The sequence below is a fragment of the Macaca fascicularis genome, chromosome 7 (assembly GCF_037993035.2).
Source record: "Macaca fascicularis isolate 582-1 chromosome 7, T2T-MFA8v1.1".
In the NCBI taxonomy this organism is placed as follows: domain Eukaryota; kingdom Metazoa; phylum Chordata; class Mammalia; order Primates; family Cercopithecidae; genus Macaca; species Macaca fascicularis.
This window is the reverse complement of record NC_088381.1, coordinates 129,353,744-129,374,450: the sequence shown is the minus strand read 5'-3', so window position 1 is coordinate 129,374,450 and position 20,707 is coordinate 129,353,744. Positions and strand designations below refer to the sequence as shown.

The following is a 20,707-nucleotide window of genomic DNA, read 5'->3' as shown; positions in this document are numbered from 1 at the left end:
CTGGTAGTAAAATAACTATATTGGCCTAATTAAATCAAATTGCAATTAGAGCCAGAAAGCAGCCTGAGTGGTTGGCATAGCACGCCTTGCTATCTCAAACCCTCCTCCTAATATGACAAATACTTTTGCAGAGATAAGGACAGAGTGTAAAAAACTCATTTCATGCATGCAGCTCTCAGCGGTAACAGTGCAGGACACTTTCTGGTAGGTACCCTGTGCCAAGCACTGCTTCAGGCACCCACACGTTACCTCATGCCAACCACGCAGTAGCCCTGTGGGCTGGATACCCCACCTGCTGAGGCATGGAAGAATTATGCCATTTGCCCAAGGAAATGGAGAGGAAACTAAGGCATGCAAGACTTATGCCATTTGCCCAATGTCACACAGCCTATTAGTCAAAGAGCCAAGATCTGCCCCCAGGCAGCTCTGCTCTGGAGGTAGGTTCTTAACCAACGCAATTCTGATGCCTTTCCCTCCTCAGTGTGTCTCCTCAAGTCTAGTCTTGAGTGCTCTGAATATTTCTTTCTTCTCTTTGATCACATTTCTATTTAAATGTCTCAGTCCCCTGCAAAGACTAGCTGAATGTTCTCATCTATACCATTTAAGCTTCTTGTTTTTAGGCATGGAGAGTAAAATGTACAAAAAAAAAAAAAAAAAAAGAAAGAAAAAGAAAAAGAAAAAAAAAATCCCAGAAATCCTCTTAGTGATTTTTTTTTTTTTTTTTTTTTAGTAATTTTATCTGACAATATTTAAGTGTTTTTAAGAAAATTACATTGAAGGTACATGCCTTGAAGGAGGAAAACACGGAATGCTTATTGTGTGCCCGGGAAGTTTACCTATATTATTTCATATAATCCGGACAATCACCCTTTGGTATGGATTTTATTACCTCTATTTTACAAGCAAGGACGCTAAGATTCAGAGAGGCACAGAGGCTCGCCAAGGTCACTCAGTCGGAAGGTAACAGGAGTGGGAGGCAGGGCTTGCGCTGTGAGCCCAGAGCCCCTGCTCCTTCCTATGTGGAAGACGCCCAGAGAGAGTGTCAAGTGTCACTTAGGAAAATGAGTGCTAGACACATGATATGTAACAGTCGCAGCTGCTGCCTCCATCAGTGGAGCAGCTGGCATGAGAAAGGAGCTGAAATAAAGAGAAGTGAAGGGACTTGTAATTTCCCAAAAGTGAACCTGCAAGGAGAGAGAACAACTCAGTCTCCACTGTATGCGATTCTTCTTAGGCACCAGAGGCTGTTTCCTCTTGGAGGAAAGACCATGAGGCTATTACTGGATAATATATTTGCTCGTTACCAAAAATATCCATATTTACATAAAAGATATAGCTTGAAGTAACTGAGCTCACCTGGTTAAAAAGAAACAGTCTTAGAAATTCCATATGAATCTTAACCTTGCTTAGTACTTGTCCTAGGTTCTAGGCTAAGGGAATGATACCTAATTTCATATTTAGTTGGAAAGAACTCTCTCAAGAGGACTCTGAAACACGAGAATAAGGTTGAGGACTTCTAAAAACGTAAAGACAAAAAATTAGGAATATCCAACCCAAATGGTGATGTGGCCTCTTACGATTTCTACTAGACCTAGATTCAAAAGGCATATGGTATCTATCAGAGAAACACTGATCTGGATTGCTAATCCAGTGTTTATACCACATTAGTTGAGTTCTAAATACAAAAATTTCTTGAGGCATGGACTGACTTTTATTTCCTACCCTTCATGGTACCAAGCCTAGTGACCAATGCTGACAACAGGCATTTCTTTATGGCTTGAACCAGTATTTTCATGTGAATTATGAACTCTGGGATCCTTCATCTAAATATTAAAAACTACTAAATCAGCTACAGTAATTGGACTAAATATGTGGGGTATGGAAAACCGTTAGCATGATGAAGGTGGCAGTTGCCGGCCACAGAAGGCTGGCATGCTTTTTCGCAGAAAGCCCGGTTCTGGGCCATGGAAGTAGGAAAATGATCATGCAAAGTCCGCCTCCCTCTGCAGCATGATGAGGCTGTGTTATTGTGGTTTACGTTATCAAAATTGGCTGCAGCCAACCCAGGTGAGTACATTTCCCTTCAGGAAGTTAAGAAACTTCATGGCACAAATCCACGAAGACAAGCCTTTCTCTATGACTTTTTTTTTTCATAAAATTACAAAAGCCATGTTTATGGTTTCCTCTAAAATTTCCACTAATATAAAAATGAACTGTTCTTACAAAAACATGTTAGATAGGAGACATTTGGTAGAATCCCAAAGTACTGTGAGATTTTTATTTCTGTGAGATTAATGCTTTCTCAATTTCAGGAGGGTACTGGCACCTCAGCTTGAGAATCGAGCCATGTGTTATGATTCACTTCGGTAATATTTGCCTCAGAAGGATTTCTGTGATTATTCCTCTTTTAGTGATGTAGAGAATTCTCAGGGACAATCAAGCCTTCAGCCCCAGTACACAGTGACCCACATAAAAAATGTCCTTGAAATGGCACTGATTATAGGGCTAGAAGTTTCTAAAGAGAAACAAGTCTTTCAACATGATAGCAAATATTTCTCACATTTCACTTTTGCCTCAAATTACTGAAAGGATATAACTTAAGGATAGTAATTCTTATGCCATAGATACTATCCAACAAAATATAGATTGTTCTGATTTATCCCTTCTCGAACAACTGATCTTTTATTTGCCTTTATATCCCCCCTCTGCATATAGTAGGTGAAAAAACATGATTTTAGAACTCAACTAATGTGGTTACAGAATTGACCCAAATTACATGTACTTTATTTTCAACATAAAGGCGTCCAATACATGTTTTTCCTCAATTCAAAGGCGTCCAGCACAGTGCCTTAAATGCACACACAGAAAAGACTTTCTCAACATGATCCATTACAACACTGCACCTGCAGGCTGGGCGTGGCACCTGGCTTGCATAAGAATAATTTGGAGGCAAAAGAGATCTGCAGAGGTTTGGAAAACCTTCCTTCTCCTCTCCCAGCCCTAAGAGAAAGGCCCTTCATCCTGGCTCCTTGAAGATGCCAACAGAAACACAACTGATATAATAACAGGCTGGGAATGGCATTCGCTTGACCCAAAACTCTGGCGTGGCCTGACTGTATGAAGGGGAAACATCACCTCCCCTCAACTAAAGTTTGAAGTGCTAGAAATACTTGCTATTTGGCAAACAAAGTTATCAAGGACTATCAAAATTGGCCCCAAAATAACTATTGCATAAGAGAGGGTGTATTGCATAAGAGAGGGTAACAGCCTGAGAGAACTCTGGTTCTTTGCTTCTTTAGATTAGAACACAAATTTTAGTTAGAGCTAGCGGTTTACTGGTGGGAGGCACTGAAAAGACACCAGAAGCACATAAAACAAGCTGGTCTGCAATAGATCAGAAGCTAGCTGGGTAAGCCAAACTTACAGATTTGAGGATCCCTGTGGCATCTTCATGGAGCCAGGTAGGGTAGACCACCTCGTCATTCAGTATGGCCTCAAAGAGGTCATCTTCGTTCTCTGCCTCAAAGGGCGCGTGACCGCAGAGCATCTCATAGAGCAACACGCCCATTGCCCACCAGTCTACTGCAGGCCCGTACAGCATTTCCTGGAGGATCTGTGCAAAGAGGGCAGCGGGAGAAGGTGGTTCATACATCAGATTAACAAATGTGTTCTTCATAACTAGGGAAATTGATGCACTAGGAAATATCAAAGTTGTTTTTTTTTTTTTTTTTTTTTTTAAAGTCTCCTGTGCTAGCATGCATATTTCATTCCACTTCTACAGAGTGGTCTGTTTTCCCTGTGGTCAACTCAGAGATGCCTTCTCTGGTATGGTGAGCAAATATTTATGATTGGGCCCCAGTGATGGGCTCGTGCAGATCCCCAACAGAAAGGGTTCTGGAAATGTATCAGTGAGGAAAAAAAAGGAGACTGGGTTCACTCACTCATATGGGAAGGATTCAAGAGCCTTTCTTTAGTTCTGCCAAATGATGCTGAAATTAAATCACTAAGTAGAGACAAAGAGGAAAATAAATATAAATAGCCATGAGTGGCGTTCACTTTGTCTTCATTTAGTGCTAAAGCCCAAAGCAACTGCAAAATCTACAAATTTTTTTTTTTAAACTCAAATTCTTATTAGAGTGACTTAGGCCATTTTCAGCCATCATTCGCCCAATGAGCCATAAACGAGTCTAGAGGTGTCGGCTTTCAACACTGCCCCCAACGCTGCAGCACATAAAAGCAGCCAGTGGCATTTCTGGTCAGTTACTGGAGAGCTCAGATTTCAGAGCTGCATCAAGCAGCTGCACTCACCTCTGGAGCGATATAGTCTGGCGTGCCACAGAATGTGGCCGTGGTGACGCCATTGCAAATCCCCTCCTTGCACATTCCGAAGTCTGCCAGTTTACAGTGACCCTCGTGGTCCAACAGGACGTTGTCCAGTTTCAGATCTCTGAAAGATACAAAGAGCAGCATGAGATAGGGCAGCCGGACCCCAAACCATCCACCTCTCAGAATGGGCACTCACACACACACACACACCCACCCACCCACACACACACACAAGTGCGGCCACATGCGGCCATGTGAGCTTCTCTGTGCTATCTGGATGACAAATTTAGATCAAGTCTCAGAACTTGCCTCATGGCTCCAAGATGATGGGCCCATTAAGAATGGGCTAACAACAGGAAAATGTGGGCTGTCCTTTAAAAACGGAGGGCAGAATGTGGCTTTTCTAGGCTTTCCACTTACCTTGTACTCAGCCTATCCCCCACCCTCCACTCTAGCACCCATCTCTACCCATCAGAGTCAGAGTGAACACCCATAGGGGAGGTGGCCACTGTGTGCCAGGGGTGGTGACAGGCACTAGGAGCACAGCTGATCTTCATCTGCAAGGAACTCACAGTGTAATGGGAGACAAATATTTCCTAGGCTAGAAGCTCCATGACGGCCGGGATTGTGTTTATGTGGTTCGCCATTATGCCTGGCATAATGTACTTAAGAAATACTTGTCAGCCGGGTGCCTGTAATCCCAACATTTTGGGAGGCTGAGGCAGGTAGATTGCTTGAGTTCAGGAGTTTGAGATGAGCCTGGGCAACATGGTGAAATCCCATCTCTACAAAAAATACAAAAATTAGTTGGGCATGGTGGCATGCACCTGTAGTCCCACCTACTTGGGAGGCTGAGGTGGGAGGATCACTTGAGCCCAGGAGGTTGAGGCTGCAGTGAGCTGAGAGTGCACCACTGCACTCCAGCCTGGGCGACAGGGTGAGACCCTGTCTCCAAAATGAAAAGAGAGAGAAAGAAAGAAATGTGTGTGTGTGTGTATGTGTGTGTGTGTGTAAAACAAATAGATATATATCTTATATACAGACACACACACACACATATGGACAGGACAGACAGGGGAGGGGCAGGGGAGGGGCAACACACCAATTGCTGTATCATCCTAGTGGCATGATGAAGGTATGAACCAAGTGCTACGAGAGAAACATAAGAGAGAACAATTCCTTCCAGTGGGAGGAGAGAGAGACAGCCTCACAGCAGAAGTAGAAGTTGAGCTGGGTCTGAAAGCATGAGTCAGAGTCTCCCAGGCAGAGAAGGGGGAGTGAGAAGGCCGCCATGGAGAGGCAGATGGGGCGGGGACATGGCAACAAGCCCAGTGGTGTGGCTGTGCAGGTGGACTCAGAGAACCCTGGGTATGGTGGAGGAGGCTGAGGGGTGGGCAGCACAGGACACAGGAGTGCTGGGGCCATGAAAAATCTCAGGGCTACAAGGAAAGTTAAGTCCTTCAAACGATGAAGGGTCCTGAATGTCACGCTAAGGAATTTTGATTTTCAGATATTAGGCAAAAAGAACTTCCTGATGCTCCCTAATTAAGGGAGTAACTGATTCCTGGCTGGACAAGAAAAGATCAGTTAGGGGAGGCTGAAACCATCCAGGGAAGAGATGTTAAGACCTGAACCAGAACAGTGATGAATGGAATGGAAAATAAGGAGTCAGTCAGGAGAAAGGAAGCAGGGCTTTGGTGAAAGCAAAATCAGTAATAAGGCTTGATAATCACTTAGAGATGGGCAGAGAGAAGCAGCAGAAACGACTCCTGGGTTTCTGTCTTAAATCCAGTAGGTTTGTGGGGATGTTAACCAGGAAAAGGAAAACCAGAGTGAGAAGAGGGTTTGTTTGTGGGTACCCCAGGTGCACAAGAAGCCTAATAGATTATGGAGACTCTGGTTCAAGGCATTTTCCACTCCTCCTCCAATCCCTAAGAGCAAATTCACGTGGAAGGAAGTGAATACTCAGCAGCAGGATTGTTTAGTAAAGAGTCCTCAAGGTCAGCAGGAACATGGCCGTGTACTGATAAAGCTGTCTATAAATAAAAGGCAGTGCTCTCTTAAAACAACCCGCTTCCCAGCACAGGCACAGGGTTCTCCTGTTGCCAACCATTCCCCAGGGCACTGTTACAGAGGGAAGGTGGCACTGCTAGCCTCCCAGGCACAGTCTAGGCCGGACAGAGCAGCAGCTTGGCCTTTTGGGTGAGACATTTACACTTTGGTTTTTAAAGGAACAATATGCTCAGAGGCAACCCACATAGGCTGATCAGTGACGAGGAGGCTGCAGGTCCCTAGGGTGGCCTGGAGCTTTGTGGTTAACTGCCATTGTGGGAGGCTGCCATGGCCTTGGGCCGCCTGGAGCCCCCCTCGCTGTGGCATCTTCACAGTGGCTGCAGCTGACTGCTCTTTCTGGAGTGTCACATTCACTGTGGGTTGTATCAGGGCACTTGAGGTTCTATTTTCCTGCCTCAGTGTGAGAATCAAGGTCTGTTGGCCTGCATGGCCCAAGGCAAAAGGTTGGTGTCTGTCCAGCCTGGATCACGTTGCCGGCTTGGAGGAGGTAGGTGATGACAGAACTGGCATGACTGGTTTCCACACAGTGTCCTGTGAGTTGATACAGCCTGGCCATGCAGGTCTTACAGAAAATGGCCACTAGAAAATGCCCAGGAATGGAAAGCAAGTCTGGTATTCCAGGAATCCCCAGTAAGTGTGGTTAAAGCAGCACAGCTTTCATGGCACAGATCAATGGAACGTAGAACAGACTTCTCTGCTCTTAGCAGCAGCCTCCCCAGGTGTCAGGGGCATAAGGCAAAGGCATGCTGAGTACCTGTGCACCCACTTCAGCGAAGCAAGCTTTCTGTGTCTCTAACCCAAACCCAGTCCTGGCTCCAAATCAGCCCTTCTCCATGCAGAATCCCATGTCCCATATAAGTGAGTGTTTTCAGTGGGCTGATTTGTGGAAGCCGCTTCCTCCCCTTGTCCCACCACACGCACACAATATGAGCACAGCCAATTTAACCTACAAGAGGTTGCGATCACAGCAGCGCAGGTCGGGAGCAGAGGTGAGGATGACTGGGGTCCTGTCCAGTGAAGGAGGCCAACACTCTCAGTTCTTCCACAAGTGTTTTCTGACTTGGGAGGCACTGTAAGGCCTGGGTGCCTGGCTCTTCTGGGGCTGAGGGCACACAGTAGAGAGGCACCTGGCTGAGGTTGGACACACTAGTCTGCAGCCCCAGGAGAGAGCACAGCCGGGGGGACAAAGCCCATGAGCCCAGCTTTATCGACACTGTGTCCTAGCCTGACAAGCCAGGCCTGTGTGGACCTGAGCCCAGAACACTCTCACTCACATTTCCAAACAAGGTCACTGAGTTTCAGAATTTTCCCGAAGCCAGTATGCCTGCTGAGGTCTTGGAAAGGATCTTCTTGGGCAACAGAAACAAGTGCTAACAGAAATCCACAATGGTCTCAAGAGTTGACCCGCAGTTGCTTAAGAGTTTGTGACTAATGTCCCAGGTAAGAGGTCTGACTGCTTATTACTCAGCTGCTGTCATGGGCAGCAGGAATTGCGCAGGGAGGGAAAGTGCTGGGCCATCAGTTTTGTCCGTCAACTATTACAATCAGCTCTGCATGGGGAAGTCTTGGGATGCAGCTCTCAGAAGACACAAGTGGGCAAGACAAGAATGTGACTCATCCTGGTCACAGGATGCCCGAGGCCACAAAGGCAGGTTAGACACCTTAATCCTGATTTCAATCTAATTTTAGGCATTCTCAGAACTGTATGAGCCGTAAAGGAAACGCCATGGCTGTTCTCACACCAGGTGCTATCTAGTAAGACAGATCACTCAAACTGGGATCCCAAGAGGGTTCAATAAAGAGCATAATGTAATTCCCGGTTACCAGTTCTGCCTTCAGCAATAGTATCTCATACCTGCTCTGTGAAGTCTGTTCTGATGTCCCCAGAGAGTCATAGTAATATCAACTCTGCTTCTAGGGTGCCCAGTTTATACTTCTATGACAGCACACCCTGCACTGTATTCCAGAAGGCTCTGTCTGTGCACCTGTCTTCCTTCTTAGCAGCTCCAGCATGGTCCTGGCAGGAGGTGCTGACCAAAGGGATACACAGAAGCATTTCAGATGGACCCCAATATGACTGCCCTGGCTAACTCGGAGCCTATCTTATTTTTAGGGGATGGAAGGACACTCCATAAACTTTGCTCCAAAGTACTTAAACTTATAAAAAGCCACATGTTTTACCCCTTAGAGACAGACTCGAGAGGGAAAAGAAGAAACCTGAAATCAAAATTTAAATTCTTCTCTTTGGTGAAGCTGGAGAAAGAAAGAGATTTTGAAGGGTCAATTATTAAACAACGAGGATCAAGCAGAACGCTTATCCTTGTGCTGGCTTGCATCCAAACGGAAGAGCAGAACATGGAGGGGGTGACTCAAACAAAGCCAAAGATTACAGAGCCATTTACAGTCATGGTCAGCTTCCACTCTAAAGGGAAATCATGCCTTTATTTTTTTTTAAAGCAAAAGAAGTCACCCTAAGCCTCTTGACTTTAGTTTGAAATATGCAGAGGTCAGTTTTTGGCTTAGGAGTGCCTCAGCTTCCTATGCCAACATGTAACTCAGCAGCCGAACTTAACAAGGCTACACAATGAAGATTACAAGTTCATACAGGGCAGAGGCTCAAATCCTAAAATGCCAAAACCACAATTACCGGCTCGCCATTCATTAGCTCATTGAGCACCGGTATTTAATAGCTACAGCTTTTGTCATGCAAGCATAGAAGGGTAGAAAGAGTTATTCTATCCTCTGTGCTTGTCTGAAAGCTACATTGTTCTTGCTGGGTAATCAGGGTTACTTAAAATGCCCACAGTAGTTTCAGAGAGAATTCCCAAGTGATTGAAGACAAAGGAGATTCAGAAATTGGATTTATTTTGTTTCCACCATAAGCTATCCCGAGAGTAATAAAACAGATTGACATGAGTCTTACTGCTTAGATCACTAGAATCAGTTACTCTTCCAAAAGAAATAAAGGAAAGCGAGCTGAGAGCTGGCTCCTTGAACAAGAATGAATCTAGGAGGCTATTTATATGAACTATTTTTAACATATTTTTCAACTTTTATCATGGGAAATTTCAAAATAGACAAAAGTAGGGAGAATGACACAACTCTCCTATCGATCAAACAGCCTCGGCGGCTGCCACTGCACATTCAAACATGTTCCCTCTCTACATCGACTCCCTCCCTCCCTGATCCATCTTTTATCAGATTATTCTGAAACAAATCCAAGACATGAACTATGTCATCTATAAACATTTTAATATCTGAATCTAAAAGATAATATTTAATAAAGTACAACTTTGATACCCATTATCATAAAATACACAGTCAATTTATGATTGTCAGCATACTGCCATTTGTCTGTTGCTCCTTTGGGGGTGGTGAGTCTGTGGGTCTGTCCAGAAAACCTGGAAAAAAGCTTTTGTGAATAACAACAATAACAGTGTCTTCAGTGGTGAACATACACTGAATGTTCATCAAATGCTAAGTGCTTTATCCATATTATTTTATCCTCAAAATAACCCTATGAAGTAGGCTCTATCCCAAGATCATATAGGTAGACAGGGGTAAAATCAGGATTCAGATTTACTTCTGCTCACCTCCAAGGCCTGGGCTTGTAACTTACTACACCAGGCCCAATCCCTTCTATGTAGTGGTGTCACTGGCCAATCCTCCTGACAGACTGTTTCCCGAAAGGACTTTAATTGAAACAAGAACCACCTGAGAGAATCAATAAATATCCTAAGATGGCACTATGATAAAGGGATGTTTTATGCATATTACTATGAAATGCATAATCGAAATACTGCAAAGCAAGGTTCTTTTCTTCTTCTTCTTCTTTTTTGCTTTGCTTCTTAGCTTGTGCATAAATAAATAGTTCAATGGATTTTACAGTCCTTGAGGATACAGGAATAGGGGAGTGCACAGCAAATCTCTCAAGTGGTCAAATGTGCAGATCATTTGCTGCCTTCCCCTGAGGAGGAGGAACTAGCATGTAGGTAAGTGTGAAAAGGGGGCATCTGCCAAGTGAGTGAATGTGGGTTATGATCTTAATTTCAGAATAAAACTACTTAGAACTGGCTTGTGTTTCAAGTGTCTCGGTTTATACTTAAAATTGTTTCAAAGCAAGACTGATTGTATTAAATTGGCAAAAGACTTTTGAAAAGTCACGGAATTAGCAAAAGTGTAACATTTGGTTTCATTTTGAGTCAGACAGTAGTGCCATTCAAGTATCACCTGACATGAGATATCCATCCCTTCACCCACCCAACCGTTCTTTGAGTATCGTCCATGAGCCTGCCATATGCCAGGATCTTGGGATACAATAGTAAGCAAAGGGGGCACCATCTCTACCCACAAAGGGGTTAATATATGGTGGGAGAAGCAGACAGATCACCATACAAGTAAATTTACAATTATCAACTGTGATGAGTGCAATGAGGAGAAAACATGGGAATAGATCAAGGGATAGCCTGACCTAGCACTGGGGGAAGATTTCCCAGGAAAGTGACATTTGAACTGAGCTGTGAAGATTATTAACCAAATGAAGAGACAGAAAGAAGGGAAAGTGAGGGTAAGGAGAATTTCAGAAGGAAGGAACAGAGGTGAAGGGGTTCAGTCAAGAAATGAAGACTAGTGTGGTTGGAGTCCTGGGTGGCGAGAGAAGGGAGCATGGAGACAGGAGAGAGCAGGGACCAGATGAGGCAGGGGCCAGTGAGGATTTCAGTCTTTAGCCCAATAAACCATGGAAAACTCTGAGTCAGGAGAGGGGTGACATTAGATTTTCATTTTACAAGACTCCAGATCAGAGGAGTTGAGAATGAACATGAGGAGATCATTTGGGAAACTACTAGAGTATCCAGGAGATAAATGATGGTGGCCTGGTATAGGGAGGGCGGTAAGGTAAAGAGAACTAGATGTGTCAAGAACTATTGGGGGAAAGCAACGGAATTTAGTAATGGAAGGATGTAGGGGATAAAGGGAAGGAGGTATCAGCAGGTTCTTGATCACAGAATTTATTTTGGACAGATTGAGCTACTTTTTTTAGACATATAAGTGGAGACATTTAATAAGCAGCTGAATACACATGGCTAGATGTCAAAGGGAAGGCTGGATCAGAGCTACAAATCTGAGTCATTACCTGGGTGTGGATGAGTTCACCTCGGGAGAAGGAATGAAATGAGGAGAGAGCCTGGGACTGAGCCTTGGGAAGAGGATCTCCTGAGGCCAAGATCTCTGGTCTTCTTTACACTGAGACTACAAAAACTAGTGATGAATTATACTCACAGTAGGGTAGTGGAGCTGTGTACCTAGAGAGTGGGGCCCAAATCTTTTGCCTCCATATGGGCTATCTATAGTCCAGGTAAGCTTTAAAAAGATTAAGGCCGGGCACAGTGGCTTATGCCTGAATCCCAGCACTTTGGGAGGCCAAAGTGGGAAGATCACTTGAGCCTGGGAGGTCAAGGCTGCAGTCAGCCATGATCACACCACTGTACTCCAGCCTGGGTGACAGAGTGAAACTCTATCTTAAAAAAAAAGTAATTAATAAAATAAAAAGATTAGAAAAACATCAACCTTGTACATTCAGAATAACTCAATGAATTCTTTTCAGGTTAAATTCTCAATCTCTGCTATGTGATGTGATACTCTTGTGAGTGTAAAATTAAGAATCTTATTTTACAAAGATATTGGCTGCTGCATCCTATGTAATTAGCAAAAAAGCTAAATTATGTATCAATCGTGGAATGGCTAAATTATGGTATTTCTATGACAGAATCTTATGAAAGCTGCCAAAATTTTATGAAGGACTAAAAATGTAAGGAAATTTTTATAACAGAATCTTTAAATGTTATTTGAAAATGTTTTTTTGATTATAAAAGGTAATATTTTCATTATATAAAATTGATCATTCCTGAAAAAAGTACAGAGAAAATGATGATGGGTTCAAAGTCTTCCAATCTTTTCTTCTCAATGCTACACTAACACAATATTATACAGCAACATACTTTTCTCACTTAACAATTGTCTTGGACATATTTATACCTCCTATGCCTCTGGCTCATTCTCTATAATGGTTACATACAATTCCATTATAAAAATGTACCACAATTTAACCAGTTCCTCTCCATAAACATTTGGGTTATTTTAAATTTTTTGTACCTTCAAACAATGGAGTAATGAACATGATTTGCACACTTGTAGGAGTGTTTATTTAGGATACATTTTTTTAGACGTGGAAATGCCACATCAAAGGGCATAAATATTTAAAATTTAAACAGATGTAGAAATATTGTCTTCCAAAAGGGTTGCATCAATTTATATTCCCACCAGTAGCACATGAAAGTGTCAATGTTTTGGCTTCCTTGTTCAGGCTAGATGGAATCATCCTTATAATTCTTGCCAAACTGCCAGTGAAAAATGAGCTCATTGTTTCAACTTCATTTTTTGACTATTAATGCAATTAAGCTTTAAGTAGAATATATGTTTAAGGGCCATTTGTATTTTTTCTTGCCTATTCACATGGTTTAACCATTTAAAAACTTGAGTTGTTTATCTTTTTGATTATTTTTTAAGAAGCTCATATTACGGAATAGTAATAATTTGTTATATTGGTTGTATGGGTTGCAAATATTATTGCCTGGTTGAAGTTTTGTTTTGATATAGTCCAGTTATCGATCTTTCCTTCATAGCTTCTGGGTTTCATGACTTACTTATATAGGCTGATATAATGCTAAGTGAAAGAACAGGATACAAAGTTATATTTTCAATATTCTCTTTTTGTTACAATTGTGAGGGAGAGGGATAAAGAAAAGGAGAAAAGACAGGAGGAAAAAGGAGATGAGGAAACACATAAATGTCTATTTCCAAGTGATATGCTTATGAGTGATTTTTGTTTTCTGTTTTGGATTTTCTAAATTTCCTACAGGAATCATGTGTTACTTTGTTAACCAGGAAAAAAAATCATTAAAATGTGTTTACATATTCTAGCTTTAATCCTTTTTTTGTTTGTTTGTTTCTGTAGTATTTAAGGCCATAATTCCCAAGGAAGATGTGCAGGGAAAAGGACTCACTGGTCAGAGTGGAAAGGATTTCTTTTGGAACCCAGGCTCCAAGGGAATGTTGGAAAAAAACATCTTATTTGCTTAGAGAACCTGCACATTTGTAGACTTAGAATTGAACTTGTTGCCATCAGTTCATTTTTTTTTTTTTTTTTTTTTTTTACCACAGAAATTACTTAGTGTCTACTAAGTGTCTATGATTGTTGTGGATGGCATTTATATTTTCAATAGCTCCACAATGTGTCCCTGAAGTCTGAATGAACTTAAGTATGAAAATGAATTTCCTACTAAAAGCAGCAGCATTCCTAATTATTAAATGAGGTCCCTATGCCATTTCTCCTCACAGACACTTAATCTGGTGTTCCTGAGACTGACCTATTGGAATATCTGCTGAAGACCATGTATATGAGATGTGAACACTCATCATTATGAGGCTGAATGCAAAATAATTCATTTTATAATGAAGCAAGTCAGTAAAACAATATCCAGCCAGTAAGTGTCACCAAGGCTCTTCTGAGGCTCTTCCCCACTACCCCCTCATACCTCCTCCCAGCAGCTACTTGGGATGAGAAATGACAAAAATGACTCTTATTTGAATCTGGTTATTTTACCCTCTTTAAAACAGAGCCAGGGCAGGAGAATTGCTTCAGTCTAGGAGATTGGGACCATCCTGGGCAACATAGTGAGACCCTGTCTCTACAAAAATTTTATTTATTTATTTATTTATTTATTTATTTATTTATTTATTTATAGTCTCATTCTGTAGCCCAGGCTACAGTGCAGAAGCGTGATCACAGCTCACTGTAGCCAGGACCTTCTGGGCCCAAGCGATCCTCTCACCAGCTATCCAAGTAGCTGATATTCCACGCATATACCACCGGCTAATTTTTTAATTTTTTGGAGAGATAGGGTCTCGCTGTATTGCCCAGGCTAGTCCCAAACTCTTAGGCTCAAGTTATCTTCCCTCCTCAGTCTTCCAAAGTGCTGGGATTGCAGGTATGAGCCATTGTGCCCAGCTATACAAAATTTTTAAAAAAACTTAGCCAGGTATGGTGACACACTCCTGTAGGTCCAGCTACTTGGGAGGCTGGGGTGAGAGGATTGCTTGAGCCCAGAGGTTGGAGGGTACACTGAGCTATAATTGTGCTACTGAACTCCAGCATGGGCAACAGAGCAAGATCCTGTCTCAAAAAACAATAATGAAACAAAGAAACAAACAGGGCACAGACTCACAAACTAATTCCCATAGACTAGGTGTTGGTCTTCATCCTGTTCTGGGTGTTCGATGCCCTTGACGTGTAGGCAGTATGTTCCCACCGTCACCACTGCAGATACACAGGACCAACTTAACTTGAGCAAAGGGACTGAGAGATTTCCCCTCACTTTGTCTCATGGTAGAAAAAATAGACCAAAAAACCCCCATTTGCTAACTCTCTGGACAAATACAAGAGGAAATGAGTTTGATAAACATCCTCAGTGTACCAAACATACATGTCCTTAGGACCATCAAACAAATGAGCCATCGAGCTGACAGCTGAGCCTCATAATTTTTTTTTTTTTTGCATTCCACATCCCCTATCACCATCCCACCCAGGAGAGCTGAAATTCCCTGGCTAAAGCGGTGCAAATTTATTTAGCAGCTCCTTACAGTACTTTTATTTTATGGTTGCCAGGAAAGCCTCTCTCACGGACTCTCCTTGCCAAAATGCTCAGACATGATACCTGGCAGTGGGTCAGCTTATAGATGCACTCAATGATGAAAAGTAGGAAGGCCAGAGGACTTCAGGCAAAGACACCAGGAGACAACAGACTCTTGGCGGCTAAGGGTCTCCTGACCATAGGGCCTTGCTCTGATAACACAGACTGGATGCTGTGGCCAACGGTACACTTGGACCTGACAGTCCAAGGGGCATAAAACAGCCAACAAGCCAAATATCTTCCCCAGTGCAGACTGCCAAGTGCAGCTGACCCACAGAAACCACTGGGTCGGCTTTGCTTCCTGGAGGCAGAATCCAACAAGGAAATGAAGGTTTTCTGACAGCCAGTCACCCAAGGGCAGGAGGACAAACAGCATCCAAGAGCCATGGCAGATTCTGAGAGCCACCAGCCAGGAACAGGATAGGTATGAAGGACCCCTTACTGGCTGGCTGCCTGCAGGGCATGCGCATGAAGATGACAGAATGGTTTGGAAGATGAGTAATCAGAACTCAGTTCCCTCTTTAACATTAATATCTTAATCACAACCAGGGGTGGTTGTGGCACAGAATAAGGATGGGCAAGGACAGATGGGTCCTGCTAGCCTTATGTTGGACACATGGCACCAAGACCAACAAACGAGTTCATAGAGTGAAACTATTAAATGTTCCAGGGCACACAGTGCTAGGTAAATGCTAGCCATTATCAGCACTGTCACTGTGGCTGTTATTAAATGGATAAAGCTATGGCTCTCATCCTCAGGAAGGTAAGCCAGACACCTGAGCTGTCATACAAATACACAGAGCAAAGAGTAATGAGACGTCTTAGCCTGTCTACCCATCCTGGTCCCCTCTAATGGAAACAGTGCTATTCTTACTAGAGGAATACAGACCCCTATCAGCACTGAGGCCAGTTCCCTGAAGACATTCAATTGTCAGAAAATAGCGACGTCCTTGCTTTGCCAGCGCTGGAATTTTTCTTCGACTTGGGAAAAGCAAGCAGTGAAAGTTGCAGCCATTTGCTATCCCAATGCAAGGCTTCGCACAAAGTGTGAAAAGGGAGGTGATGATGAGGAATGTTTTACGACAGGAAAGAGTAGAATTTACGGGACCAACCTCAGGAGGGATGTGCAGGCTGCTTTTGGCAATTGGCTAAACGCAAACCATTGCCAGCATCAGTAACGCCTCACGCAGTATCAGGGGGGAGGCAGCCTGCCCACTAGAATCAGAACTGTGCCACCTCAGCAGGTCTCATCTGGTTCCCTGCTATCCCCATGAGAGATTAAACCTGAGCCATCTAAACAGAAACCTCTGAAAAACCCAAGAAGACGCCTGTAGTTCAGAATCACTCACAGGCTCTTGGAATTAAAAACATACCTCACATTTTACTTCTGCATTACAGATGATATTGCTTGGTTCTCTAATTATGTTTTGCATAAAAAGCTTTGCTTCTCCCAGTTGGATTACAAATTCTAAGGTCAGGTCTGGAATATTTCTCATATCATCTCTAGAATATCGATCATGGGCTAGACACAAGATGGCAACACACACAGTAAAGTGCTGGGAACTTTACTGATTTCCTACCAATACTGGACTCACACCATAGTAACATGTGCAAAAGGCATCACATTTTCCCCTAAGAAATCTCCCTTGGGAGAACTCACTGGTACTTCTTCAGCACTTACTCTGGCCCCAGCACTTGGTTTTGCAACCAAAGGGCCCAGTTTTCCCAAATAGCCATTTAGTTGTTTTCTTTAAATATCTAAGTACTTACATGTGGAGACACTGTCTGAAGAATGTTTCTAATTTTGTGTCATAGCATTCTTAATAAAAGTCATTATTAAATGTGCAAGTGTGAGTCATTATAACTTCCTAAGATCTTAAAAGTAAACAGAATTCAAAAATCAGGGAAAATTTATTTTTTAGCCTATGTGTGTTATTTTTACTTTAGAAAGTGCCACCACCATACATGCTACCAAAAGTAGCAGATGACTGGACTAACATTCTTCTTGCCTAAATGCTGGACTAATCTTGACCCAATAAATAGTGGCTATTTCAGTTTGGAGCCCTGTGCCACATAGAGAGATGAGCCAAGGGCAACTTCCCAACCATGCTTTTACGGTGGCCTCCCTCAATCTGCTTACCTCCCCTACTCAGGTGGACTTGGGGAGGTTATACAACATCTCATCTGTCTGTCTGATTTCAATGGGCAGCATATTGTGAGGCTATGGGCACAGACTTTGGAGCCTGATTAGCAGAATTTAGTTTTAGTTTTACCAGCTGTGTGATCTTGGGCAAGTTACTTAACCACTCTGGGCTTATTTCCTCATCAAGAAATGTAGATAACAACAGTTTCTGCCTCAGAGAAATTATGAGTTATTTAATGCAAATGGCTTAGCATAGTGCCTGGAATGCATTAAGTGCTAAGGAGCCCTTGGCTATTATTTATTCATCAACAAGAAAGATAATATCTACATGGCCTATTGTCATGATTTTTATCAGAATCGATATTGATAAAGAGTAAAAACAAGCTTTGTAAATTCTAGATAACTACTGCAAGCTTTTGCATTTTGGGCAGGTAGGCCTACTATTAAGTGACACATCTGGCTTATAAACTACTTTCTGGGTAATAAAGCCAGGAGCCAAGGCCAGATGGGTCATACAGTGTCATGGTCTGTCACCAGGACCTTGGGGCAACAAGCAAAATGCCTCCAGAACTGGTTAAACCCCACCCGCCACAACACCCCTGTCTATTGACATCTCTGCTAAGACCAAATTCTGATGCATTAAGATACAGGAATTAAGATCTCTGTTTAGTGTCAAATGCCTAGACCGGTACAATGACAAAAAGCAGGTTTAAGTTGAGGTTCATTTGGTTCATCCTAGACTATCAAATGCCACTGAGTTCACCACAGGTGACTGGTTCTGGCAGGTAGAATAAGTTGAAGGAGGATGAGGGCAGTCACTGAATCCTGTTGCTACTTTATTTCCATTCTGGAGAATTTCGAATCTCCAGAAATAAAACACAAAATTCCTAGGAAGTGAAACAGTATCTGTACTTCACAATGTAATCAAATAAAATTCAACTGTACAGCCAGTCCTTGTTCTTCACCCTCTCCCTGTCTAATTGCTTAGGACCTATACCCAATGGCAGATGCTGGTTTGACACACTCAGTGGTGTGATAACACCCAGATCATGCAAGGCCACCTGCAGACTTTTCTTTTAAAATGTTCACTGTTATAAACAATTCTGTGATAAATGAAGGAATCTTTTTGACATGTCTAAATCTATGAATATTTTTATCATGTATTTTCACAAATAAGCAATCAACTCCAAGTGCCGTGTTCACATTTAAGAATTTAAATCAATGCCACTGCACTGGTGTTTGCCTTCCTTGGTCATGGGGACCAAAGGAGGCAGGCAGAGAGAACAAATTTCAAAATCCTGCCTGGGCTGTTATATGACTTATTTCTCCACCTAAAATGTAGTCTCCATGAGGAGAGGTGACTCATTGCATTCATTTCTATATCTTCATATTTCGGAGTGACCTTCGGTGCCTAACACAGTGCTTTGCAAATAGCAGGCCCATAATAAACGGCTGTTAATCTGAACAGCAACTCCCTCCCCGAACATTGGGTTTGGCTAGGTTCCGAGGAGTCCGCAGTGAGGAAGGATTAGGGAGGATGTGGGGGGACTAATTGGGAGCTGGGTGGATTCTGGTTTGTGCTGGGACCCTGGTACCCATCTGGGACCTCTAGGGCCAACATGAAGCTGCTATTGCCTGCAGAGGTCCCCTGTCTTGGGGATGACCTAAGACCAGGACAGCACACTTTGTGGCTCTGTGGCTCTCAAATCCACCCCAGACCAGGTGTCAATCCGTCAAGACCAGTCTAGAACCAAACCGATTCCAAGAGATAACAATGTGCCCTGCTTGGTGACTGCCACTCATGTTTGGCTTATAGATGAGAAAAACCTTTGTTCCTTTTTTTTTTTTTTTTTAAAGGAGAGGAGTACTAAAAATTCCACTGACTGCCCAAACAGGATTTACATGAATTTAACTGGCTACTGAAGGACACAGTGAACTCTTGGAGTGGCTTCTGTCATTAAGACAGGGTCTGTGAGCAGACAGGTCAGCCAGGTTGGGCAGCAGGCTGGTGTCCTGGTATCCCCAGCACTTTCTGATAGACACAGATTCTTCCCTTTCTTCAGAGGCAGTAGGCGTGGGTGAAGCGGGGCAGGCATGCTGGAACGCTCGTGCTATCTGGTGACTGTTCAGGTGAGTTAGTCAAAGGACAAGAAGAACTGTCTTGAGTTAGAAAGCACAGAGTCTGGTCTTAGTTCTGTCACCTTTCTGGGCCTCAGTTTCCTCATCTGTAAACTAATGGGATGTAAACTAATATCATCTGTAAACGATGATATTCCCTCCATATTTCTCACATCAGTCAATCACTATATCCATATGTCCTCCTCTGCCCAGGGCAATGCTACTCAAAGTGTGGTCCACAAACTGCTGCTCATCTGCAAACTGGCACTGACCTACGGTGAGGTAAGAGTAGAGGCACAGAGTTTTTAGGAACTTTTATAACTATTTGACAGTATGACAAACTATCATACTGTCATACTATATGACAATATATGTCTGCTGAATCTAATAATAAACATGTGGGCTTCAGATTTATATGTATTTTGAAATTTCATTTTTCTAGTAATTTACTTTTAATATATTTTATAAAAAGTATTGGTCCTAATTGGACGGAAAAAGGAAAAATTAAAACACATTGGTTTACCACCACAGATAAATGGAAGAGACCATTTCTCTCCTGGGCTGACTTCTGCACTCTTAACTGAAGCGTCTCTGTCTCCAAAGCCTCTGCATCCCTTCCTTGGCCAAGTTTGGTGTCTCTCTGCCTGTGCTCCAATGGTGTTCGGTACATACATCTAACGACAGCATTTCTTGCACTGACTGTATCTGTTGGTTTCCCTGCAGATCTTCTCCATGCTTATTTCAGCTCTCTAGCCCCAGAACAAGGTATCTAGCACAAGGCTGGGTAGCCAATTAAGTACTAACTGAACTGAACAAACTCTGAGTTTCTTACCTTAAACTTTGGTTGTATTCCCTTTATCCATACACTCCTTGAGTGTAAAGTGTAAGGTTCTGTGCATGGTGGATGCTGAGGAAATGAGGAAGCAATGGTGAGAACTGCTTTCTGCATCTGGTGGTAAATCTTTTATGCTACCAATCCCATTGCGCTGTTCCTTTTCCAGCTCTCAGTAACAGTAACGCTTACTGTTACTGTAAGCGTCAGCTTGGGCAACACAGTGAGACCCTGTCTCCATAAATTTTTTTTTAAAACTAGCTGGGTGTGGTGGTGTGTACCCGTAGTCCCAGCTACTTGTGAGACTGAGGTGGAAGGATCACATGAACCCAGGAGTTTGAGGATATGATCATGCCGCTGCACTCCAGCCTGGGTGACAGAACAAGACCCTGTCTCCAAATAAATGAACAAACAAACTTATTTCAAAAAACCCAAAACAAAGAAAATTGGGCTTGTAGGTACAAA

General features: G+C 42.9%; 1 protein-coding gene across 5 annotated transcripts in view; it reads right to left on the bottom strand.

Annotated features, from left to right (window-relative positions):
* Positions 1–20,707, bottom strand: part of PRKCH (protein kinase C eta) — a 232,879-nt gene that overhangs the window by 16,757 nt on the left and 195,415 nt on the right. For all 5 annotated transcript variants that reach the window (XR_012415843.1, XR_012415844.1, XM_073997490.1 and 2 more), the window contains 2 exons: positions 4,309–4,447; positions 3,425–3,613 (listed from right to left, as the gene is read on the bottom strand). Coding sequence is in view for 3 of the 5 variants with exons in the window: in XM_073997490.1 (XP_073853591.1) it covers positions 3,425–3,613; positions 4,309–4,447 (328 nt within the window). In the remaining 2 variants the exon portion in view is untranslated. The remainder of the gene's footprint in view (positions 1–3,424; positions 3,614–4,308; positions 4,448–20,707) is intronic.